Source organism: Lactuca serriola, chromosome 7 (assembly GCF_051521515.1).
Source record: "Lactuca serriola cultivar US96UC23 chromosome 7, Lser_US96UC23_V15, whole genome shotgun sequence".
NCBI lineage: Eukaryota > Viridiplantae > Streptophyta > Magnoliopsida > Asterales > Asteraceae > Lactuca > Lactuca serriola.
Genome location: NC_136414.1, coordinates 96453577 through 96471433, shown reverse-complemented (window position 1 = coordinate 96471433; position 17857 = coordinate 96453577). Strand labels below are relative to the sequence as shown.

At 30.6% G+C, this 17857-nt stretch overlaps 1 protein-coding gene across 1 annotated transcript; it reads right to left on the bottom strand.

Moving 5' to 3' along the window:
• Positions 1-1813: 1813 nt before the first annotated feature.
• On the bottom strand, positions 1814-7242 carry LOC145064773 (mitogen-activated protein kinase 15-like). The gene is made up of 10 exons (XM_079012148.1): positions 6057-7242; positions 5633-5775; positions 5097-5505; positions 4873-5000; positions 4561-4620; positions 4139-4288; positions 3898-4053; positions 3493-3704; positions 2495-2599; positions 1814-2391 (listed from the first exon to the last, which is right to left on the bottom strand). Exons 1-10 carry the CDS (start codon positions 7165-7167, stop codon positions 2367-2369), a joined length of 2499 nt encoding a protein of 832 aa, XP_078868274.1. The 5' UTR covers positions 7168-7242; the 3' UTR covers positions 1814-2366.
• Positions 7243-17857: the final 10615 nt, after the last annotated feature.

Below are 17857 nucleotides of genomic sequence, written 5' to 3'. Positions count from 1 at the left end.
TCTTTTAAAAATAACGTTTAGTGACTTAGATGAAACAAATTTAATACTTCATTACTATTATATGACATTGGCCTAATTCGTATTGTTTCCTGTTGGACAAATGTCATATTAGCCCATCAAATTTATTGTGTTTGTTTTAAAAGGCCATCCAACTTTTTTTTTTGTACATTAAGGAAATGAACTCTTGTTTGACCAGTTAAAAAACTCACTGAACCCATTATAACAGGTTTTAATATAGGAAAAAGGCAGGTTTTAATCTAGGAAAAAGGCAAGGGCCAGGGCTACGACTTGGGCTTACGTGGAAATTGCTGTTGAACATTGTTCGTCTTCTCGGTAACCCTAAACCCCAAAAACTAACACTCGCCACCTCTATTCACCCACCAAATTGAATCGAGATCCATCACAATTAATGGAGGGAAAAATGAAGACAAGGAAAACGAATTCACCCTAGAAGAATATCAATTAAGTATGTATTATTGTACCAATGCTCCATGTGACATTAAAAATGGAGGAGGGTCAGCCAAGAGAGTTCTGATACCAAGACCACGTTCAAGATCGTGTTGTCAATCATCAAGGAAGGTTACAAACTGAGTCTAAGATGCCAAATAACAACCTCTGTCAGCGTCCAAGCTCTTATCTCCAAATCCGAACCCTGGAAAACTGATTTTAGGTTCTATAATTGATTCTTTTTTCTGGTATTGTAATCGTTTCTTCAAATATTTTGATTTGTGTTCACAGTTTTTGGTTTTGATTCTTAGTTATTCGATTCAACTGATGATTCGCTTCTTGTTTTTGCGCATTGGGGCTTTGAAATCGTTTTTGCAATCTCTCTTCATTCTTGATGTTAATTGTTGATTTTAATGATGATTGACGATCAGGTTCAGTTTAAAAAAAGGCTAAATAGAAATTCATCGTCTTCGGTAAAACCTAGATATATGATTTTGGGTTTGTTCTTGCGGTGGAAGATGGATGTTGACGATTGTTCTTGGCATCTTGAATGTGTTTTCAAAGTGAATATTTTAGCGATTGGGATTTGTGTCTTTGAACAATTACTGTTTATGGTCTTCATCAGTAAAGAACAGAATAGGTGAAGTTGGAGACAATAACAAAACACAAATTTGGCTGACTTTCTTCTTTGCTAACTTCCTACGTGGCTTTGTATTTATTGCCACATAAGCATTGTTACCGGATGACTGCTTCAGATTTTCAATAATGGTTTAATTGACATTGTTTTTGTAAGTTTAATGAGCTATTGTGCAAAAAAATAACAATAGTGACCTTTTAAAACAAACGGGACAAGTTTGTTGGGTTAATATGATATTTGTCCTTTCCTATTCTTCATTTCGGATCAGGTTCTTGTCATTCTTTATTGAGACTAATAGTTACTTATGGCAACAACTTTTTCTAGCATAAAAAAATTCATTTCAAGCTTCGTTACTTTGGTGAAGTACTCTAATACTCAAGTATCTTAGGGGATTCAGTATTTCAGCACGCCAAAATCAATTTAAGACAGAGTTCATGTTATGGATGATTCCTTGGCCATCCAGATCGAGGGGGTGTTAGATTTCGGGTATATTCAACAGTGGGCTTTTGAGAGCTTTTATTTGTTAAGAAAAACTCGAATCAAAAAGAAAAATTCTCATTCCGGAGCAGAAGCTTAAAGCTTTTTTCTTAATCAAAAAGCTTTTAATCCAAAAGCGAATTAGCTACTTCAAGTAGCTTTTAGCTTTTAGTTATTTTTTATATAATTTTAGTGTTTTTAAAAAGCTTACAACTACATTTGTCGAACATTTTTACACAAATAAAAGCTACATCTTCCGGCTCCTGGCTAGTTTTGTCAAACATAGCCTTCATCTCTTCCTTCATCTCTTTAGCTTAGGAAATCCTTATGAGCTGATTACTCTTTATTTGTTGATGTTATCTTCAACTCCACCTTGCGTATTTTTCATGCGTTTATCTACTCAAGGTTAAGTTTGTCATCTACTGAATCTCTACCATCTTGGTGATGTTGCATTTCCAGGCTGTTTGACAGCTGTAGCTGTTGGCGACTGTTGAATCAGTTAATTAGTTGCTATCAGTTAGTTTAGCTAGCTGTGTGTGTGTGTTATATTACACTCCTTGAGGCATCCTGTCTTTGTAAATTATGAAAGTAAATATCTATTTCTATTTTCCATTTCCATTCAACTTAATTATGTTCCGTTGTTTTTCAATTACAGCATGATTCCTGGTATAATTAAGAGTTCTAAAACCTCATTTTTACAAGGATTATTTACACTGCTACAGCCATAACTTTTTGCCATCTTAATTTGAAATAATGAATATTTTTTTAGCTCAAGTATATGTGTAACTTCTACTGTTTTTCCTGTCTATTCTGGATGTAATATGCGAGCCCTGCAACCAAAAGTTAAGTAGACCAGTTTCAGGGTCAAGAAAAAAAAAAAAAAAAAAAAAAATCCAGGAGTCTCTAGAAAAGGAGGTAGGAAGCATAGATCACCTTGGCAATGATGAAGCTCGTGGCCTCTCTACAGTATCAGAAACTCTACTGTTACCATAATGCTCCTCAAGGTAATCAAACTGCTTCTTAAATTGCTTAACAGCACTGCAAAAATGAAGACAATCATATATTAGATAATATATTCCTTGGATAAAGATTATCTTTCTATGTACCAAGTGGGGCCCGGATAGTCTAGTTAGTTCGACACAATTTTATGTCCGTTTATTATGTGAAACATGTGCTACATCAACAGCATGTGATGTTTTGGTGTGTATATATCGTTGTGTTTGGTGATTAATTTCGTATTAAACTTCAACAACATGATGTTAAAATAATAAAATAGGTTTACGTTATTATAAGTCCTTTTATTGTGTTAAAATAATGCCAAAAAAAAAATGAAGTAGTTGCTGTCAACAGCAGGTGAGCATTGATTCAAGGTGTGTTTAGCATGGTTATATGTTGTTTTTTGTGGTCAAATTCATTGTATAATTCTACAATAGTCTTGAAATATGTTATCATAAAAGAGAAAATATAGATATAATACAAATGTAGTTGGATTTAAATGCTAGTCATAAATATTGGGATGTGGTTGATCAAAATTAGATGTCATGCAACATTAAGGGTCTAGATGCTAATGCAATAAAGATCAACATACTTTCATTGATTGGTTTATTATATCATTTTACTTTCATCTATTTCTATTAGAACCTCGTACTTTTGCTTTTTTTTTTTAGTTGTTTTTTTTTTATATTAAGACATTGTAATTTGAAAAGTGTACACATCGTTCTCACGTTTTTTTATTAGGACATTGTGCTTTGTAAAATATACCCATTATATCGATGAATATTTCTTTGTATTTGGATGACATTACTACAATTGGATAGATTTTTCAAAATAGAATATTGTAATCGAAAGAAAGGAAAGAAAAATGCTATAATAAACAAGTATGTTTTACCCGAAGTATATTGCCAAAGTTCCAAAAAAAAAAAAAATTGTACCTTGGATACTTGAAGCCAATTTGTTGAGCTCCATCCAAGTACTCTTTCAACATATTGGGATGATATTCAAGAATTTCTCTATAAATCAGTTCACGTACATCTTCTTCCGTACATTTTCTTCTTTCAAACTCAAATTCCAACTTTGAAATGGGCTGAGCAGAAGACTCCTTCTCAGTCTTAGCTATATTCTTAAAGTATGGATCTAAAAGAGCCTAATACAAAGCCCAAAACATGCTTTTTCATAAGGCTAAATACAAGAAAAAGCAATGTGCTTTCATTTATATGTGTACTATAATATCCTACTTTCATTTATTTCCACTAGAACATTCTACTCTTAATTATTATTATTATTTTTTTGTTAAGAGAGGTCTTTCATAAATCTACAATATATAGCCAAGATTTTACCTCCTCAGTAGTAGGCCTATCCTTATTCTCAAACGCAAGCATTCTTTCTAACAAACGAAGAGCAAAAGGATCTTTATTTGGGAACTTGTGTGAAAAAGGAATCCCGTTTTTCTTCCTCATGCAGCTCAAGTATCTCCTTGCCTTTTCATTTCCTATCTGTTTCGAATCATATCAACATTAAGAAGTAAGAAAGAAAGAGCAATTTACTTTCTAAAAAGTGGTGATGTAAATGTAAACCAACCTTGGATATAGTTTCAGGTGATGGTGTTCCTAGAAGATCAGTCATTAGATCCAACTGATGAACAGTATTTTTCCCAGGGAAAAGAGGCTTTCCTGTTAGAATCTCTGCAAAAATGCAACCAATACTCCATATGTCTATAGCAGGTGTGTACTGCAGACAAAGAAGAGCTATTTATATTTAGTACACAAATTCCAATTGCCCAATTTTTTCTCATATAGTTAGTTATATGGTTAAATGCAAGAAATAGCAATGTACTTCCATTGATTTTTTTAACTATAAATGAAAGTACATTGCTACTTTTTAGAATTAGCACTAATTTATAAATCTTTATTGCCATCGATATATTTGTTCAGAGGTTAAAGTAATTCTAGTTTTAAATGTGTTGAATTTAAAGCATATAACTGTAGTTTTAGTAGTGGCACCTTGCTAAAGAATAATCCACACAGTTCAGGAGCCCTATACCATCGTGCTGCAACATAATCCTGTGAATGCAAACTTATATATATATATATATATATATATATATATATATATATATATATAAAATAAATAAATAAAAAAAGACCAAAGTATATATATATATATATATATATATATATATATTAACTTATATATATATATATATATATATATATATATATATAATAAACATAATATATATATATATATATATATATATATATATATATATATAAAATAAATAAATAAAAAAAATGGCAGGTTATTACACATACAGTCCAATATATTGCAGTTGGTGGATGATTGAATGCAACCCTTGAAAGACCAAAGTCACAGATCTTGAGTTTGCAATCAGCATTGGCCAAGATATTTTTGGATTTTAGATCTCTGTGAAATACATTTGCTGAAATTAAAAGAAGTAATTCACAATCAGAATGCACAGAAACATAACAATTAAAAAAAATACTCATATCATCAGAAGATGATAACACTGTATGACCTGAGTGTATGTATTTCAGTCCTCGAAGAAGCTGATAAAGAAAGAATCGATGGTGTTCTGGTGTAAAGTCATTGTTTGCTTTTATAACCTCATGAAGATCAGATTCCATAAGCTCAAAAACCATATAGATATCTTTGAATTCTCTTCTTGAAGGTGGTAATAAGATGTGTTTGATTTCCACAATGTCTGGATGACGAAGAAGCCTAAGAAGCTTAATCTCACGAATGATGCTAACAGCAACAGAAACATGTTCGAATATATCATTTATTTTTTTTATTGCTACTTTCTCGCCACTATGAGTATCATATGCAGAACATACAATTCCAGAGCTTCCTTTACCAATAACTTCCAATAATTTGTACCTATTCCCTTCACCATATTCACTGAAAAAATCTGCTTCTGTAGATCCCTGAAACATCATAGGAAAAGGATTTTACAAAACATGAAAATGGAAAGTTATCTGGGAAATATTTATTTTGTTCTTTTTGTCTTCATTAATTATTAATATAAGTTGATGTATATTTTTGGATGCTTACCAGACTTGAAGTATCTGTATGTCCCTGAAAACCTTCTTCTTTGTGCTTCCTAATACCAACATCAGGATTTGTAGAGATCAAAGTGTTTTTGTCAACCTTTCCAGAACTTCCCTCACCAAAACTACTCCTTGGATTTATGTTTGCTGTAACATAGTAGATGACCAAATGAATGTCTCATAAGCATTGTAAGTTGTAATTAACAAGTACAAACGAGCATTATTAATCATCAAATAACTTTGTACTAGTTTTAAGAGTGTAAAGAAGATAAGCATATATAACTGAAGTAAATGATAGAATGATACCCTGAATATTTGAACTCAGTATTCCTTTCGGCATAACTACTCTTTTGTGTTTTAAAGTTATGAGATTGCATTTCTATATTCTAAGTAATCTGTACACACAATTGAACAGGAGCTGAAAATACCAGAGTTCTCTAAACTGGAGGAAAAGGGAAACCTATCAAACATTCTTCCAAATATTGTTTTGCCACCAGCTTGAAAGGAACTATTGATTTTGACTTGTAAAGTCAATGCAGATTCAAGACTGAAAACAACCTCAGCCATGGTAGGGCGTTGCTTTGGATGGCTAAGCAAACATCTCTCTGCAATTCGAACAAACCCCTTTAGACATTTTGTAGATATTTGCCCCCTTATATCTGAATCAATTATATCCTTTAACTTTCCCTCTTTGATAGAATCTTGAGCCCATGTTGCCAAGCCTACTTCAAGATTTTTATCCACAGCACGCTTCCTGCACAGCACTTCGAACAACACAACCCCAAACGCATACACATCAGACTTCCTTGTCAGCCTTCCAGTTGCGTAATAATGTGGATCAAGATACCCAAATGTTCCTCTAACAAGTGTGTTGACATGAGTTGATGTCTGATTCGTTGGACCTATTTTGGACAACCCAAAATCTGAAATTTTAGCAGCCCAACTTTCATGTAACAAAATATTGGAGCTCTTGACATCACGATGTATAACCCCGAAATCAATCCCTGTACCCGTGTGGAGATAGTCTAACCCACGAGCTGCACTTATGCAGATCTTGAGTCGTTGAAGCCATGAAAGAGGGGTACCAAGTTTATGGAGGTGGTCTTCTAGTGTTCCATTTGGCATATATTCATATACGAGGATCATTTCATTTTCATGATTACAATAACCAAACAAAGACACAAGATGACTATGACGTAACTTTGAAAGCATCTCAACTTCCGACCAGAACTCTGTTGCCCCTTGACTGGACATGGAGTCCAACCGTTTAACAGCAGCAACAATAACACTTGATCCATTGATAATGTTGCCTTTGTAAACTTTTCCAAATCCTCCATGGCCAATTACTAATGATTCGTCAAAAGTATTGGTTGCTAAGAGAATCTCAGCAAACTGGAAGTGACGGCATGTTTGAGAGAGTTGTATGGAGGAGGAGATTGGGGGTTGAGATTCCTTACCATCGCCAGTGGCAGCGATCACAGCTGTTGATGAAGAAGAAGTCGAAGTAGACGTTCGAATTTGCAATAGATGTTCTGCCATGGAGGATATTGAAGGTTGACAGACGAGTCAACGGCAATGAGTGACGATGGCCACGCCACATTAGTTTCAAAAGCTCTAGATCCAAAGCTTTTTTGACTTAGACTACCCCACTAAAGTCATAAAAGAAAATTAATTCTTTTGCAACTAGTTCACTAAAGACAAAAAAAATAAAAAAATTAAAAAAATTCTATTAAGATAATATAAAAAATAAAGGGTCAAGGTTGTTATTTAAATATTATCTTTAAATATTATTAAAAGAGAAACCTTATGACATCATCTAAAACAATTTGAATCGTTGATTGTGTTTTCTTTATAGGTTTTACACCCTTAGATCAATTTGCTTACGTCGCCTTGATCAAACAAGAAGTCAACCCGTTATATTAGGAAATTAAATGTAGGAATTGAATGAAAATGATACTTGAATTCTTTCCAAACTTACAACTACAAAATTGGTTCCTTATTAATGTAAACCTTAAATTTATGCTCTATTTCCATTCAAAATTGCTTTCCAAATACATTATATGTTGAAATCTCAGAAACTATTAATTTCAAATTTCAAAAGTTTCGGATATTTTTATGAACAAATACACTTTCAAGCATAATATCTTCTATTTTAAGTTTAAATGAGATTTCAATTGATTACCTGCTAATTTTCATCATATTGACTTGTATATATATTTCAAACCTTTTTAATAATCGATTTACACAAACATTATGTCATAATTCCCACGTAGAAAACAAATGCAAGAAAACTTCAACATTCCCATCAGTCTGATTAGTCGAATAAATGTATGCATTTCTTCCTTGAATCATTTTAATCTGTAAGTTTGATATTGTTTTCGAAATTATATGTTTTTACTCATTCGTATGGTTCTTTGCTGAATACTTATAATTTGGATGTATAATGTTGTTTTGAAATTTTTGTTGATGTTGTGTTCGGTTCTTGGTTCCATCTTCTTAATCGGTAACTATGATCCTATTTTCGAAAACAGTAAACTCAATGTTAAAATTGGATGTTATATATAATGAAATTATGATGTTACATATGTGTATACCTTTGTAGAAAATCAATAGACAATACAAAAGATGACATGACATAATATAACAGACGGGTTGTATAAAAGACATGAACGCCCTTATTAGAAAGTTTTTTTTATGTCTCCAGTAGTAACAAAATAAGAATAAGAAATATACCTTCTCAACAATTGATGTGAGCTTTAAAGTTAAATATAAGCATGTTGTGAAAGATGAAAATAGGCTCTCGTATTCTTTTTTCAAAAAGAATCGGTACCATACATGGGCAAGTAAGAATGCATGGTATAATAGAAGTGTGTACTCAACTAGAGTCAGCATTTGACCCTGAAATACCAAAAACGCCCCTCAGAACCTTCTGAAAAAAAATCAGGTATACTCAAGGACCAAAAATGTAATCTACTCTAAACTTAAGTAAAAAAAAAGAAAAAAAAAAGAAAAATATAAATTTTGTTGTTATGCTATATGTTTTTTAGTTTTGGTTCAAAGGAAAAATGGTGATTTAAAAAAAAAAAACTAATAGCTAGGCTGTTAACTTAGGCAATCATAAAAGTTTTATGAAACAGTGAAATAAGGTCCAAAAACTACAACCTAATTCTTTTAGGGACCAAAACCAAAAAAATCAACTAAACACAGGGACCAAATATGTAAATCTCCAAAAATAAATGAAAAAACTTTTGTTTATACTGACCCCTCCCCCCCCCCCCCCCCGTTTTGAGGTCATGGTGGTAGATTGAGCTTCATCACTTCTGCCCCTAATTTGCTCTTTGCTTTATAGTAAGGAATGTTCTTTACTACCACTAGATCATTTCTTGCACGTTTAGGATCCATTGATATAATCTCTGTTGTATTTCAAATTCAATAACAAAATTGTAATTAATTAATTTCTAATTGAAGTTAATAAATTATAAATTTATCTCATTTCCTGCTCATCCAAGTTTTCTCATTGCTATAACATCACGAAGTTGATCATATCGCATATTTTTCTAAATAAGAAACACTAATATCAACAAAAGAAGCTATTTAATTTTGTAATAAAGTTGAATTAAAAAATAAGTAAATAAATAAATAAGAAATAGAAGAACCTTATATTACCACCATATTTTATGTTTGACATCATCACCATATTTAAATCTTCCCATAATTGGAGGCATTGTGATTAACCAAAATGCAACAATGCTTGGATCTTTCATGCAATCAATAATATACTTAAACACAAAAGTAGATGTTTTGAAGTGAGATAATTGTTACAATAGGAAAAGGGGTAGAATCGTAATTGGTATTTACCTCATAAGGGTTTTTTTGTTTTTTTCATTATGTTGTAAGCTTTGCATGGAGGCTCGATAATTTGCAAAGTAAATAAAACTAAAGGGGTGTTTCTTTTTTCCTTCATTAAACTCTATAGTGAATGACTATATGGATAAAGTGTTCTATACATAAAAATTGTAGATAAAGATGGAAAATAAAACGCAATGGATTATGAGAAATCAACAAAAATAATAACCAAACCTAGGAACCAACATCGAACAAAAAACCCTACTTTCTTTACTTCAAAAAAATCAACATACCTGCACATACTCAAAACCATAGAAAGAATTTCACAAAAAAAATGTTATTTCATAAAAAAAAAAAAAGGAGCCTGAAAAAAAAAGATGGTGGTAAACCGAAGAAAGCATATCAAAATCAACAAAAAAACAAAGATATAAACATAAATGATGGACCTAATAAATGATTTATGTCATATTATCCCTAAAATAAAAAAAGAAGCCATCAATGAATCTTAACATTGTCGATGATAGTGACAATAACTTAGATTAAGGAAAAAAAATCTGATATTAGAGATGAAGTGGAGGGAGATGATTAACTTCGTTGTAGATTTATTGGTTATAGTTTCTTTATATTTAATATTGTGGGGGGTTTTATGTGGTTCATTATGAAGGAACATAAGTAAGTTGCTATTTTTTGAAATAAACAGTTATATTTCGCAATATAGCCATAAAATAACAATGTATTTTGAAAGTACATTGTTAAATGTTGGATTATACTTGTGTAGACCCATTTTCACGCATGGTTGACTATATATAGTTGTTTTCTGTGTCACAAGTAAAAAATGTTTGAAGGTACTTATATGTGACAAACAAGGTCATTGAACTAATAAAACAAAAAATGTTGTCTATAAAGAGGTCCTTTAACGCTATATATATTTACCTATTTTAGTGTAATTTCTACACATTTCAATAATAGCAATAACCCTACTTTTTTTATAATTATTCTGTAATTTCTATATAAATTTGCATTTTATTTATGTGTTCTCCGCGTTTAACGCGGGTCATAATCTAATTGGTTTATTGAAGCACTCCAACCCGTTGGACCCAAGGTGGATAGAGTTGAACCTGGCCAAACCAGATCCCTTCCAACCCATCTTCCCCATTTTCCTTCTCCTCCAGCGGTTTGAGGAACCCTCAATACCCTCTCTTTCTCTTTTGCTCTCCTCTCGCCCATCCCTCTCCTCCTGCCTGGTCAAACCCGCTACGATTTCTTCCTCCCTTATAAGTTGTTTCTCTAGTTGGTCTTGATGTTCGTCATGACCAAAGAGAAATTATTATTTTAATTAAAGGTTAAGTTGGGTATAGTCATGAATATGGATAGTCTTAGTGGGTTGGATCTAGGATTAATTATTCTCATTTGGATTTTGGACAACTTTTTTTTTGTTATATTATATATAAAACAAAAAAAATATATTAGAAACTTTAGAAAACTTTTTTTTAAAACATTGTAGCACAATTAAGATAGGTTCTTAAAGTATCAATTTACCTGTTAAATAGGAAAACCATCCAATTTGATTCCGATTTCACTCCTACGTAGATTTTTTTTTCAAAATTCAAAACTAAAACATTATGTATTTGGCTTTCTTTTTCATTTCCCTTTAACAGAATGAGCCATAAAATGAAACCGCTCCACCATTCTTCGTTCATATCCCCATATTGAGTTATTGCTCATGATAGCAAAGAAAATACCAATTTTTCGGATGATGGTGGCGACTCCGTTTAATTTCACCTGTAATAGACACGCGAAAAGTATAATCAACATAAACCGCCACCACTTGCACATATCCATCTCTTTTCCATCTCCTTCTCAAATCTCTTCGACAACATCATACGCTTTTGGGGAAAATCTGGATCTTAGCAGACATAAAAGAAATAACACTCGTTCCCAGAATGGATCAGAGGGCTTGGTGGGATCAGAGATATGACATTTGTGAAAACTAGGTGAAACGATGTGGCGTATTTTATGCATGATCGTATGTTTAGTTGGTCGCCACGACATGGCAAGGAAATGTCACGACATGGTAGCTGTGATGGCCCAAGCCCATGATTTTTAGGGTTTTCTCCATATTTAAACACCTAATCTTATGGATTAGGGCATCCTTTTCAGCCTCCAACCCTTTCAAACGAAACCCTAGCCCACCTGGAGTGAATCTTGTTGTATTAGTGGTGATTCTTGAAGTTTCAAGCTTTGGTTTGCATTTTTGGAAGATGGAGTTGTGTGCTTGATAGTTGGAAGAGTTTATCACTTCAGATCTTGCACCTCATGTATCTAGTTGGAAGACTGGACATAGAATCCAATCGTTTAATGGCAGCAACAACAACACTTGATCCATTAATAATATTACCTTTGTAAACTTTTCCAAATCCTCCATTTCCTATCACTAATGTTTCGTCAAAGTTATTGGTTCCTAGGAGAAGGTCAGGAAATTTGAAATGACGGCATGGTTGTGAGAATTCTATGGAGGAATTGGAGGGTTGGGATTCTTTGCCATGGCCAATAGAGGCCAACATAATTATTGATGAAGAAGGAGAATTTGAAGTAGCTGTAGAATTTGAAATAGTTGTTCCACCATGATGGTTGATATTGAAGGTTCATAGTCAACTATAAACTTCCTTGGCCGAATGAGAGATGGAGCCCAGCATAACGCCATATTCGTTTTAAGACCATATTTTAAAGTCAACTGTAAACTTGTTGCTGGAATAGTGAAATGAGAGATGGAGCCGAGGTAAAGGCCGACCAGATATCAAAAATCAGTCAAATATTTTATTTTTTTTAAAGTATCCGTTTTTCGTAACGGAACTCGTCTTTTTGTGGATCGATTTGGACGAGTATATTCTCATCAGTTTTTTTATTAGTTTATGCATTATGCCTTTATTAGACTATTTCCATTAGCAACCAAATTAATCTAATTATATATTAAAAAACTAATTTCTTATCTTTCTATCTAAACAACCCAACTAAACTTTTTTTTACATATGTTAGTGAACCAATCCACACCAATTTTTATTAAATAAATAAAATTATAATTATTTTTTATATTGTTAAAAACTATTAAAAATACCAAAAAAAAAAAATTTATTTTGGAACAAACAAATTATTTATTTTAAATATAAAACTAAATAAAAATAAATAAGTAATATGTTACATAAACCAAGTTGTGCTTTTTTGGTCATATAATTGGATGGGGTTGTAATTCGTTGAGTGAAGTATTAAAAATATTATTTATGACCTTTTGTTTAGGTTTTTGTTGGCGGTTTGTGTGTGTGTGTGTGTGTGTGTATATATATATATATATACAGGTTCAAATGAGAACCATAAAAAATTAAGAACCATAAGAATCATTATTTTTACGTTGTAACTTAAATCATTAGATATATTTGCTCAATCTTATCTCACAAGACAACTTTTCTCTCACCTCTCTCTCATCTCTCTCTTTCTCTCTCTTACGTCCTACCGCTGCCGACCACCACCACCATCGTCGGCACCGTCGTCGTCGTCGGAATACAACGATCTTCAAATTTGTAGCCGCGACCTTCATATCTGAAGCATTCACCTTCAGATCTGGTGCATTCGCCTTCAGATCTAGAACCCTTGACTTTAGATCTGTCATCACCACCGAGCGCCGCCTCCTTCCACCGCCATCTATCTCACCAGTACCGACTATCGCCTTCAATCAGCTGCTTTGCTTTGCTGCAACACCTAGAAAACACTAAACTCGATTTTGAAGTATGAATATGCTTCTTCTCCAAATCTCTAACGTTTTCTGATTTGATGAAGCACAAGAAAAACTCTTTGATATGTTTCGCCGGAATAACCGATGTGATGGAGTATGAAGCTCTTTATTGGATTTGTACCAGATTTGTTATGTGTCGTCCCCTTCCCATCTATAACTCATTTTCGTCTCTGTCTCTCTTATTTTTGGTCAAAACACCACCAACTCGACACCTGATCTGATGTGTTTGTCCATTTTCAGGTTAGCTCTGGTGTGTATGGTGTTTACATTAATGGTGTTTACAGAAGGAAGTTCTGAAAAAAAGATGTAGACAAGGTGTTTGATGAAATGCCTCAATGAAATTTGGTAAGTTATTAAGCTGTGAATTTAGTTGTGAATGCATATTTTTGTATATTAAACTATGAAGTTTATGTATTTAGCTGTGATATTTGTGTTTAAAATTATGAATTAAATGCATTAAACTGTGATTTTGTTGTTTAAACTGTAATTGACTATATTAAGCTGTGAGTTTTGTATATTTAACTAGAAATTAATTCTATTAAACTGTAAATTGATTGTATTAAATTTTTAAGTTGATAATATGCTTTTGAATATATACTTTTTTTTTGTATTAAACAGTGATTTTTCTATATTTAACTATGAATTAAAAGCTTTAAGTTGATAATATGATTTTCTACTGGCATTTGTTGTGGATCTCTATGATATAGTTCTTTTTTTTTTCTGTTAATGTGTGAATTTGATGTTTTAATCTCTCATTTGTAGTATAATTTTGGTAATCTTAGTTTTAACTGCTATTAAGTTGTGAATGTATAATTTTTTTTGAATTAAACTTTAAATTTATTATACTAGTTTGTGAATTTTCTAATTAAATTGTGTATTAATTGTAATAAGTGATTTAAGTTGATAATATGGATGTGAATACTACTTTTTGAGTATTAAAATGTGAAATTAGTGTACTAAGCTGTCATTTTTGTGTTTTAAACTGTGAATTGATTGCATTAAGCTTTGAATTTTCGTTTTAAACTACGAATTGACTGTATTAAGCTGTGAATTTCCTGTTTGAACTGTAAATTGACTAGATTAAGTTGTGAATTATGTGTATAAAACTATGAAGTTACTTGTATTAAGCTATGAATTTTGTGTATAAACTTTGAATTGACTATATAAAGAATGTTAAGTTGAAAATATGGTTGTGGATGCATACTTTTTGTATATTAAACTTTGAATTTTGTGTATTAAACTATGATTTTTATGTTTTAAACTATGAATTGACTGCATTAAACTGTGTATTTTCTTCTTAGACTATGAATTGACTATATTAAGCTGTGAATTTTGTGTATTAAATTATGAGTTGATTGTATTAAGCTGTGAATGAATTGACATTAAGCTGTGATTATTTTATAATTTTTTTGTTTGCTTTTGAAATAATGTAAATTTTATTCACGACTTAATATATATTAAATTCACAATTTTAAAATATGAATGGTTTATATATAAATTTTTTTGTTAATTTTTTTCTAAATATATTTATTTTTTGTGATGTATAAGTATGTAAGAATACATTAGTTTTAATAATAATTTTGCATTTAATTCAAAATGAGTGAAATAAATGGTTTTATTAGACTGTGAATGTAGTAGATATGTTATTAATGCATTATTTTGTTTACAAATTTGATTTACAAGAAAATAATGGTTGCGATGCTGGTACATATGGTTGGTGGCAGCGTGTGGTGGTAGTAGTAGAGTTTGAATTTTTTTATTTCGTTAAGTTTGTGAATTATTATAAAATGGTTTGTATTAAGTTGTGAATTAAACTATCAATGTACTGTATAAACTTGTAATTTATATAAGTTATGTGTTCAAATATGAAAACATATAAGAATGAAAATATTATACTGCAAAAATTACAATTTTGCCATTTTTGTATCAAAAAGAGAAAAAAAAAGGATTTTCACATGTTCAATAAGAATATCATGTAAATATTTGCTAACTAATGGGGGTTCTTAGAGTTCTTAATCTTTTATGGTTCTCATTTGAACCACTCCCTATATATATATATATATATATATATATATATATATATATATATATATATATATATATATATAGGGAGTGGTTCAAATGAGAACCAAAAAGATTAAGATTAAGGAAAATGCTTGTTAAAACACAGAATGGCATAAATTGTAATTATCTCGAAATACAAGGTCTGCTCTGTATCATATTAACAAAAAAACACGGTGGCAATTTCGTAATTATATAAAACATATTACCCGAATCATTAATTTGTCAGAACACTTCAAAACCCTAATTGAATTCACGACTTTTTCATAACAACAAAAACCCCTAATTCAATTCACTGCAACGCGATCATTCAGACAAAATTCAAAAACAACAGAAATCTAGTCAATACGATGACAAAAAGACATAGAACAAGAGAATTTGGAAAAAAAAATCGAGTGAGAATTCTACTGATTAAGAAATGACTCAAACAAAACAACAACAACAACAACAACAACAAAGTACGAACATTTCAGCTGAAGAAACTCGATTCATATTGATCAAAACTAAGACAGAGAAAGAACAAACATTGAAGAGGATGATTTCAACAGAAGAAACTCAAGCTACAAACAAAACAACACTCATCAAAGAAGATAAAACCATAAATACAGTATAAAACGTAATAAATTCAAAAACTTTAAAAATGAACTAATATTAGATGATTTCGTTGCAAAATCTTTGTATTTAGTTATATCATAAATAAATCTAAAAAGTATGCATGTCTTAAACTATGAATAAAAAGATTTTATAGACTAAAATATAAAAACAGTTTTAAGTTGACATCATAATAATGATTTGAAACTATGAATGTTGAATTTTATAATGTGAATATATATTAATGATTTGATAGATTTATAAATTTAAATAATGATTTTCAACTGTGAATGATGATAATGATTTAAACTGTGATTATTGAATATTAAATATATATATATATATATATATATATATATATATATATATATATATATAATCTTTTAAATTGTGATACATGATAAATGATAAATGATAAATGATAAATGTGGAGATTATAAAATATAAAATTAAAATTTTAACTTTATGTATGTATCACATATGAACAAATGACAATAGAACAAACAAATGTATTTAAAAAAGGAAAATTAAACTGTGAATTTATTGAAAATTCAAACTTAGAATTTACCTTTAGTCTATATAAAATATCACATATTTAATATTATGTTTTAAATATATAATATAAATCAACTAATACATGATTTAATGCTAAAATGTGCAGGTAAAAACAAAAGAAAAGAAGATAAATAAAGTGAATCTAAGAAAAAGAACAAAAACAATTATGATAAAAGCGTTAATAATGAAACAAACAACAAGACATCTTCAAATACAAGAACCAAAACAATCAAATGATAAATGTATCATACTTTAATGAAACAAATTCAAATTTTGTTTCTTATTCTTAAAAATCTTAAAATTTCATTTTCCTTTTGATTATATTTTCAGATAAGGGAAAAGGTATTTTGATGAAAAAAATCAAAACCGAGAGCTAAATATGTTTCAAGGGACAACAAAACAAACAAGATCACAAACATCTAACAACATAGATAAACAAAATCAAGGTACAATATACAAGTTTATTAATTAAACTGTGAATTATTACTTAAGTTGTGAATTTTACACTGTTCGTGTATTGAATAAAAGAAAAACATATCAGTTTCAAAAAAGAAACATACATCAACCAAAACAAAAACATATAAAAAATATAAACAAAATATAGATTTTAAAAAATATATAAATATAAATAAGATGTTTATTGACAAGTGATTTCCTTTTAAAAATGATAGATGTTGAAGAAGATAAAGTTGTTGACAAGAAGAAAAAGCAGAAAACGAAGAAAAAGGAAAAGGAACAAGAACTTCAAGATACATTTTACAACTATATATAAAAAATTGAGTATTGTTTAATTTCTCATATAATAGTTACTTATGATTACATAATGATATTTTTTATAGAGAAAAAAGGAAAGAAACGGAAAGAAAAGCAAACAATAAAAGAGAAAAACAAAAAAGCTAAAACAGAGCATGAAGAAGATGATGAAAAGTTTCCATCATTAAGAACAAGGGTTGCAACACAAAGTTTATGGAAAGCTGTAAAGATATTGAGCAGTGAACAAAGAGACTGTGTAGAAAGCTTAGGTTTAAGATCAATCTTAAAGATGAACTTGGATGTAATTCCTTCAAAAATAGGCTTTTTTCTGTGTTTAGCTACGAACATACAACAAAATCTATTGTTTTAGGAGATTGAATGATAACAATAACTGAAGAAACTATACGAGAAAATCTTAGGTTAAAAATTAAGGCATGGATCTTGAAAACAGTTGACGACTGTGAACAAGATAACAACACATTGATTAAATGGAAAGAACAACATCCAAAAATAATAAAGTCTGCTCAAGCACTTGTAGATCTTATAGAAGAATCGCAAATTGCAGGTGAGATGTTTGTCCGAAACTTCATTGTACTTTTGTCAACTCAATCATAGAGAAAACAACATCTGGAACCA

Excerpts from the sequence above, each read along its gene's own strand:
- LOC145064773 (XM_079012148.1), bottom strand. The coding sequence starts at position 7,167 with ATGGCAGAACATCTATTGCAAATTCGAACGTCTACTTCGACTTCTTCT. Across the intron at positions 5,001-5,096 it reads ACTGAAATACATACACTCAG|CAAATGTATTTCACAGAGAT; the intron begins GTCATACAGTGT and ends TTTTAATTTCAG. Across the intron at positions 4,289-4,560 it reads GTGGATTATTCTTTAGCAAG|TACACACCTGCTATAGACAT; the intron begins GTGCCACTACTA and ends CTTTGTCTGCAG.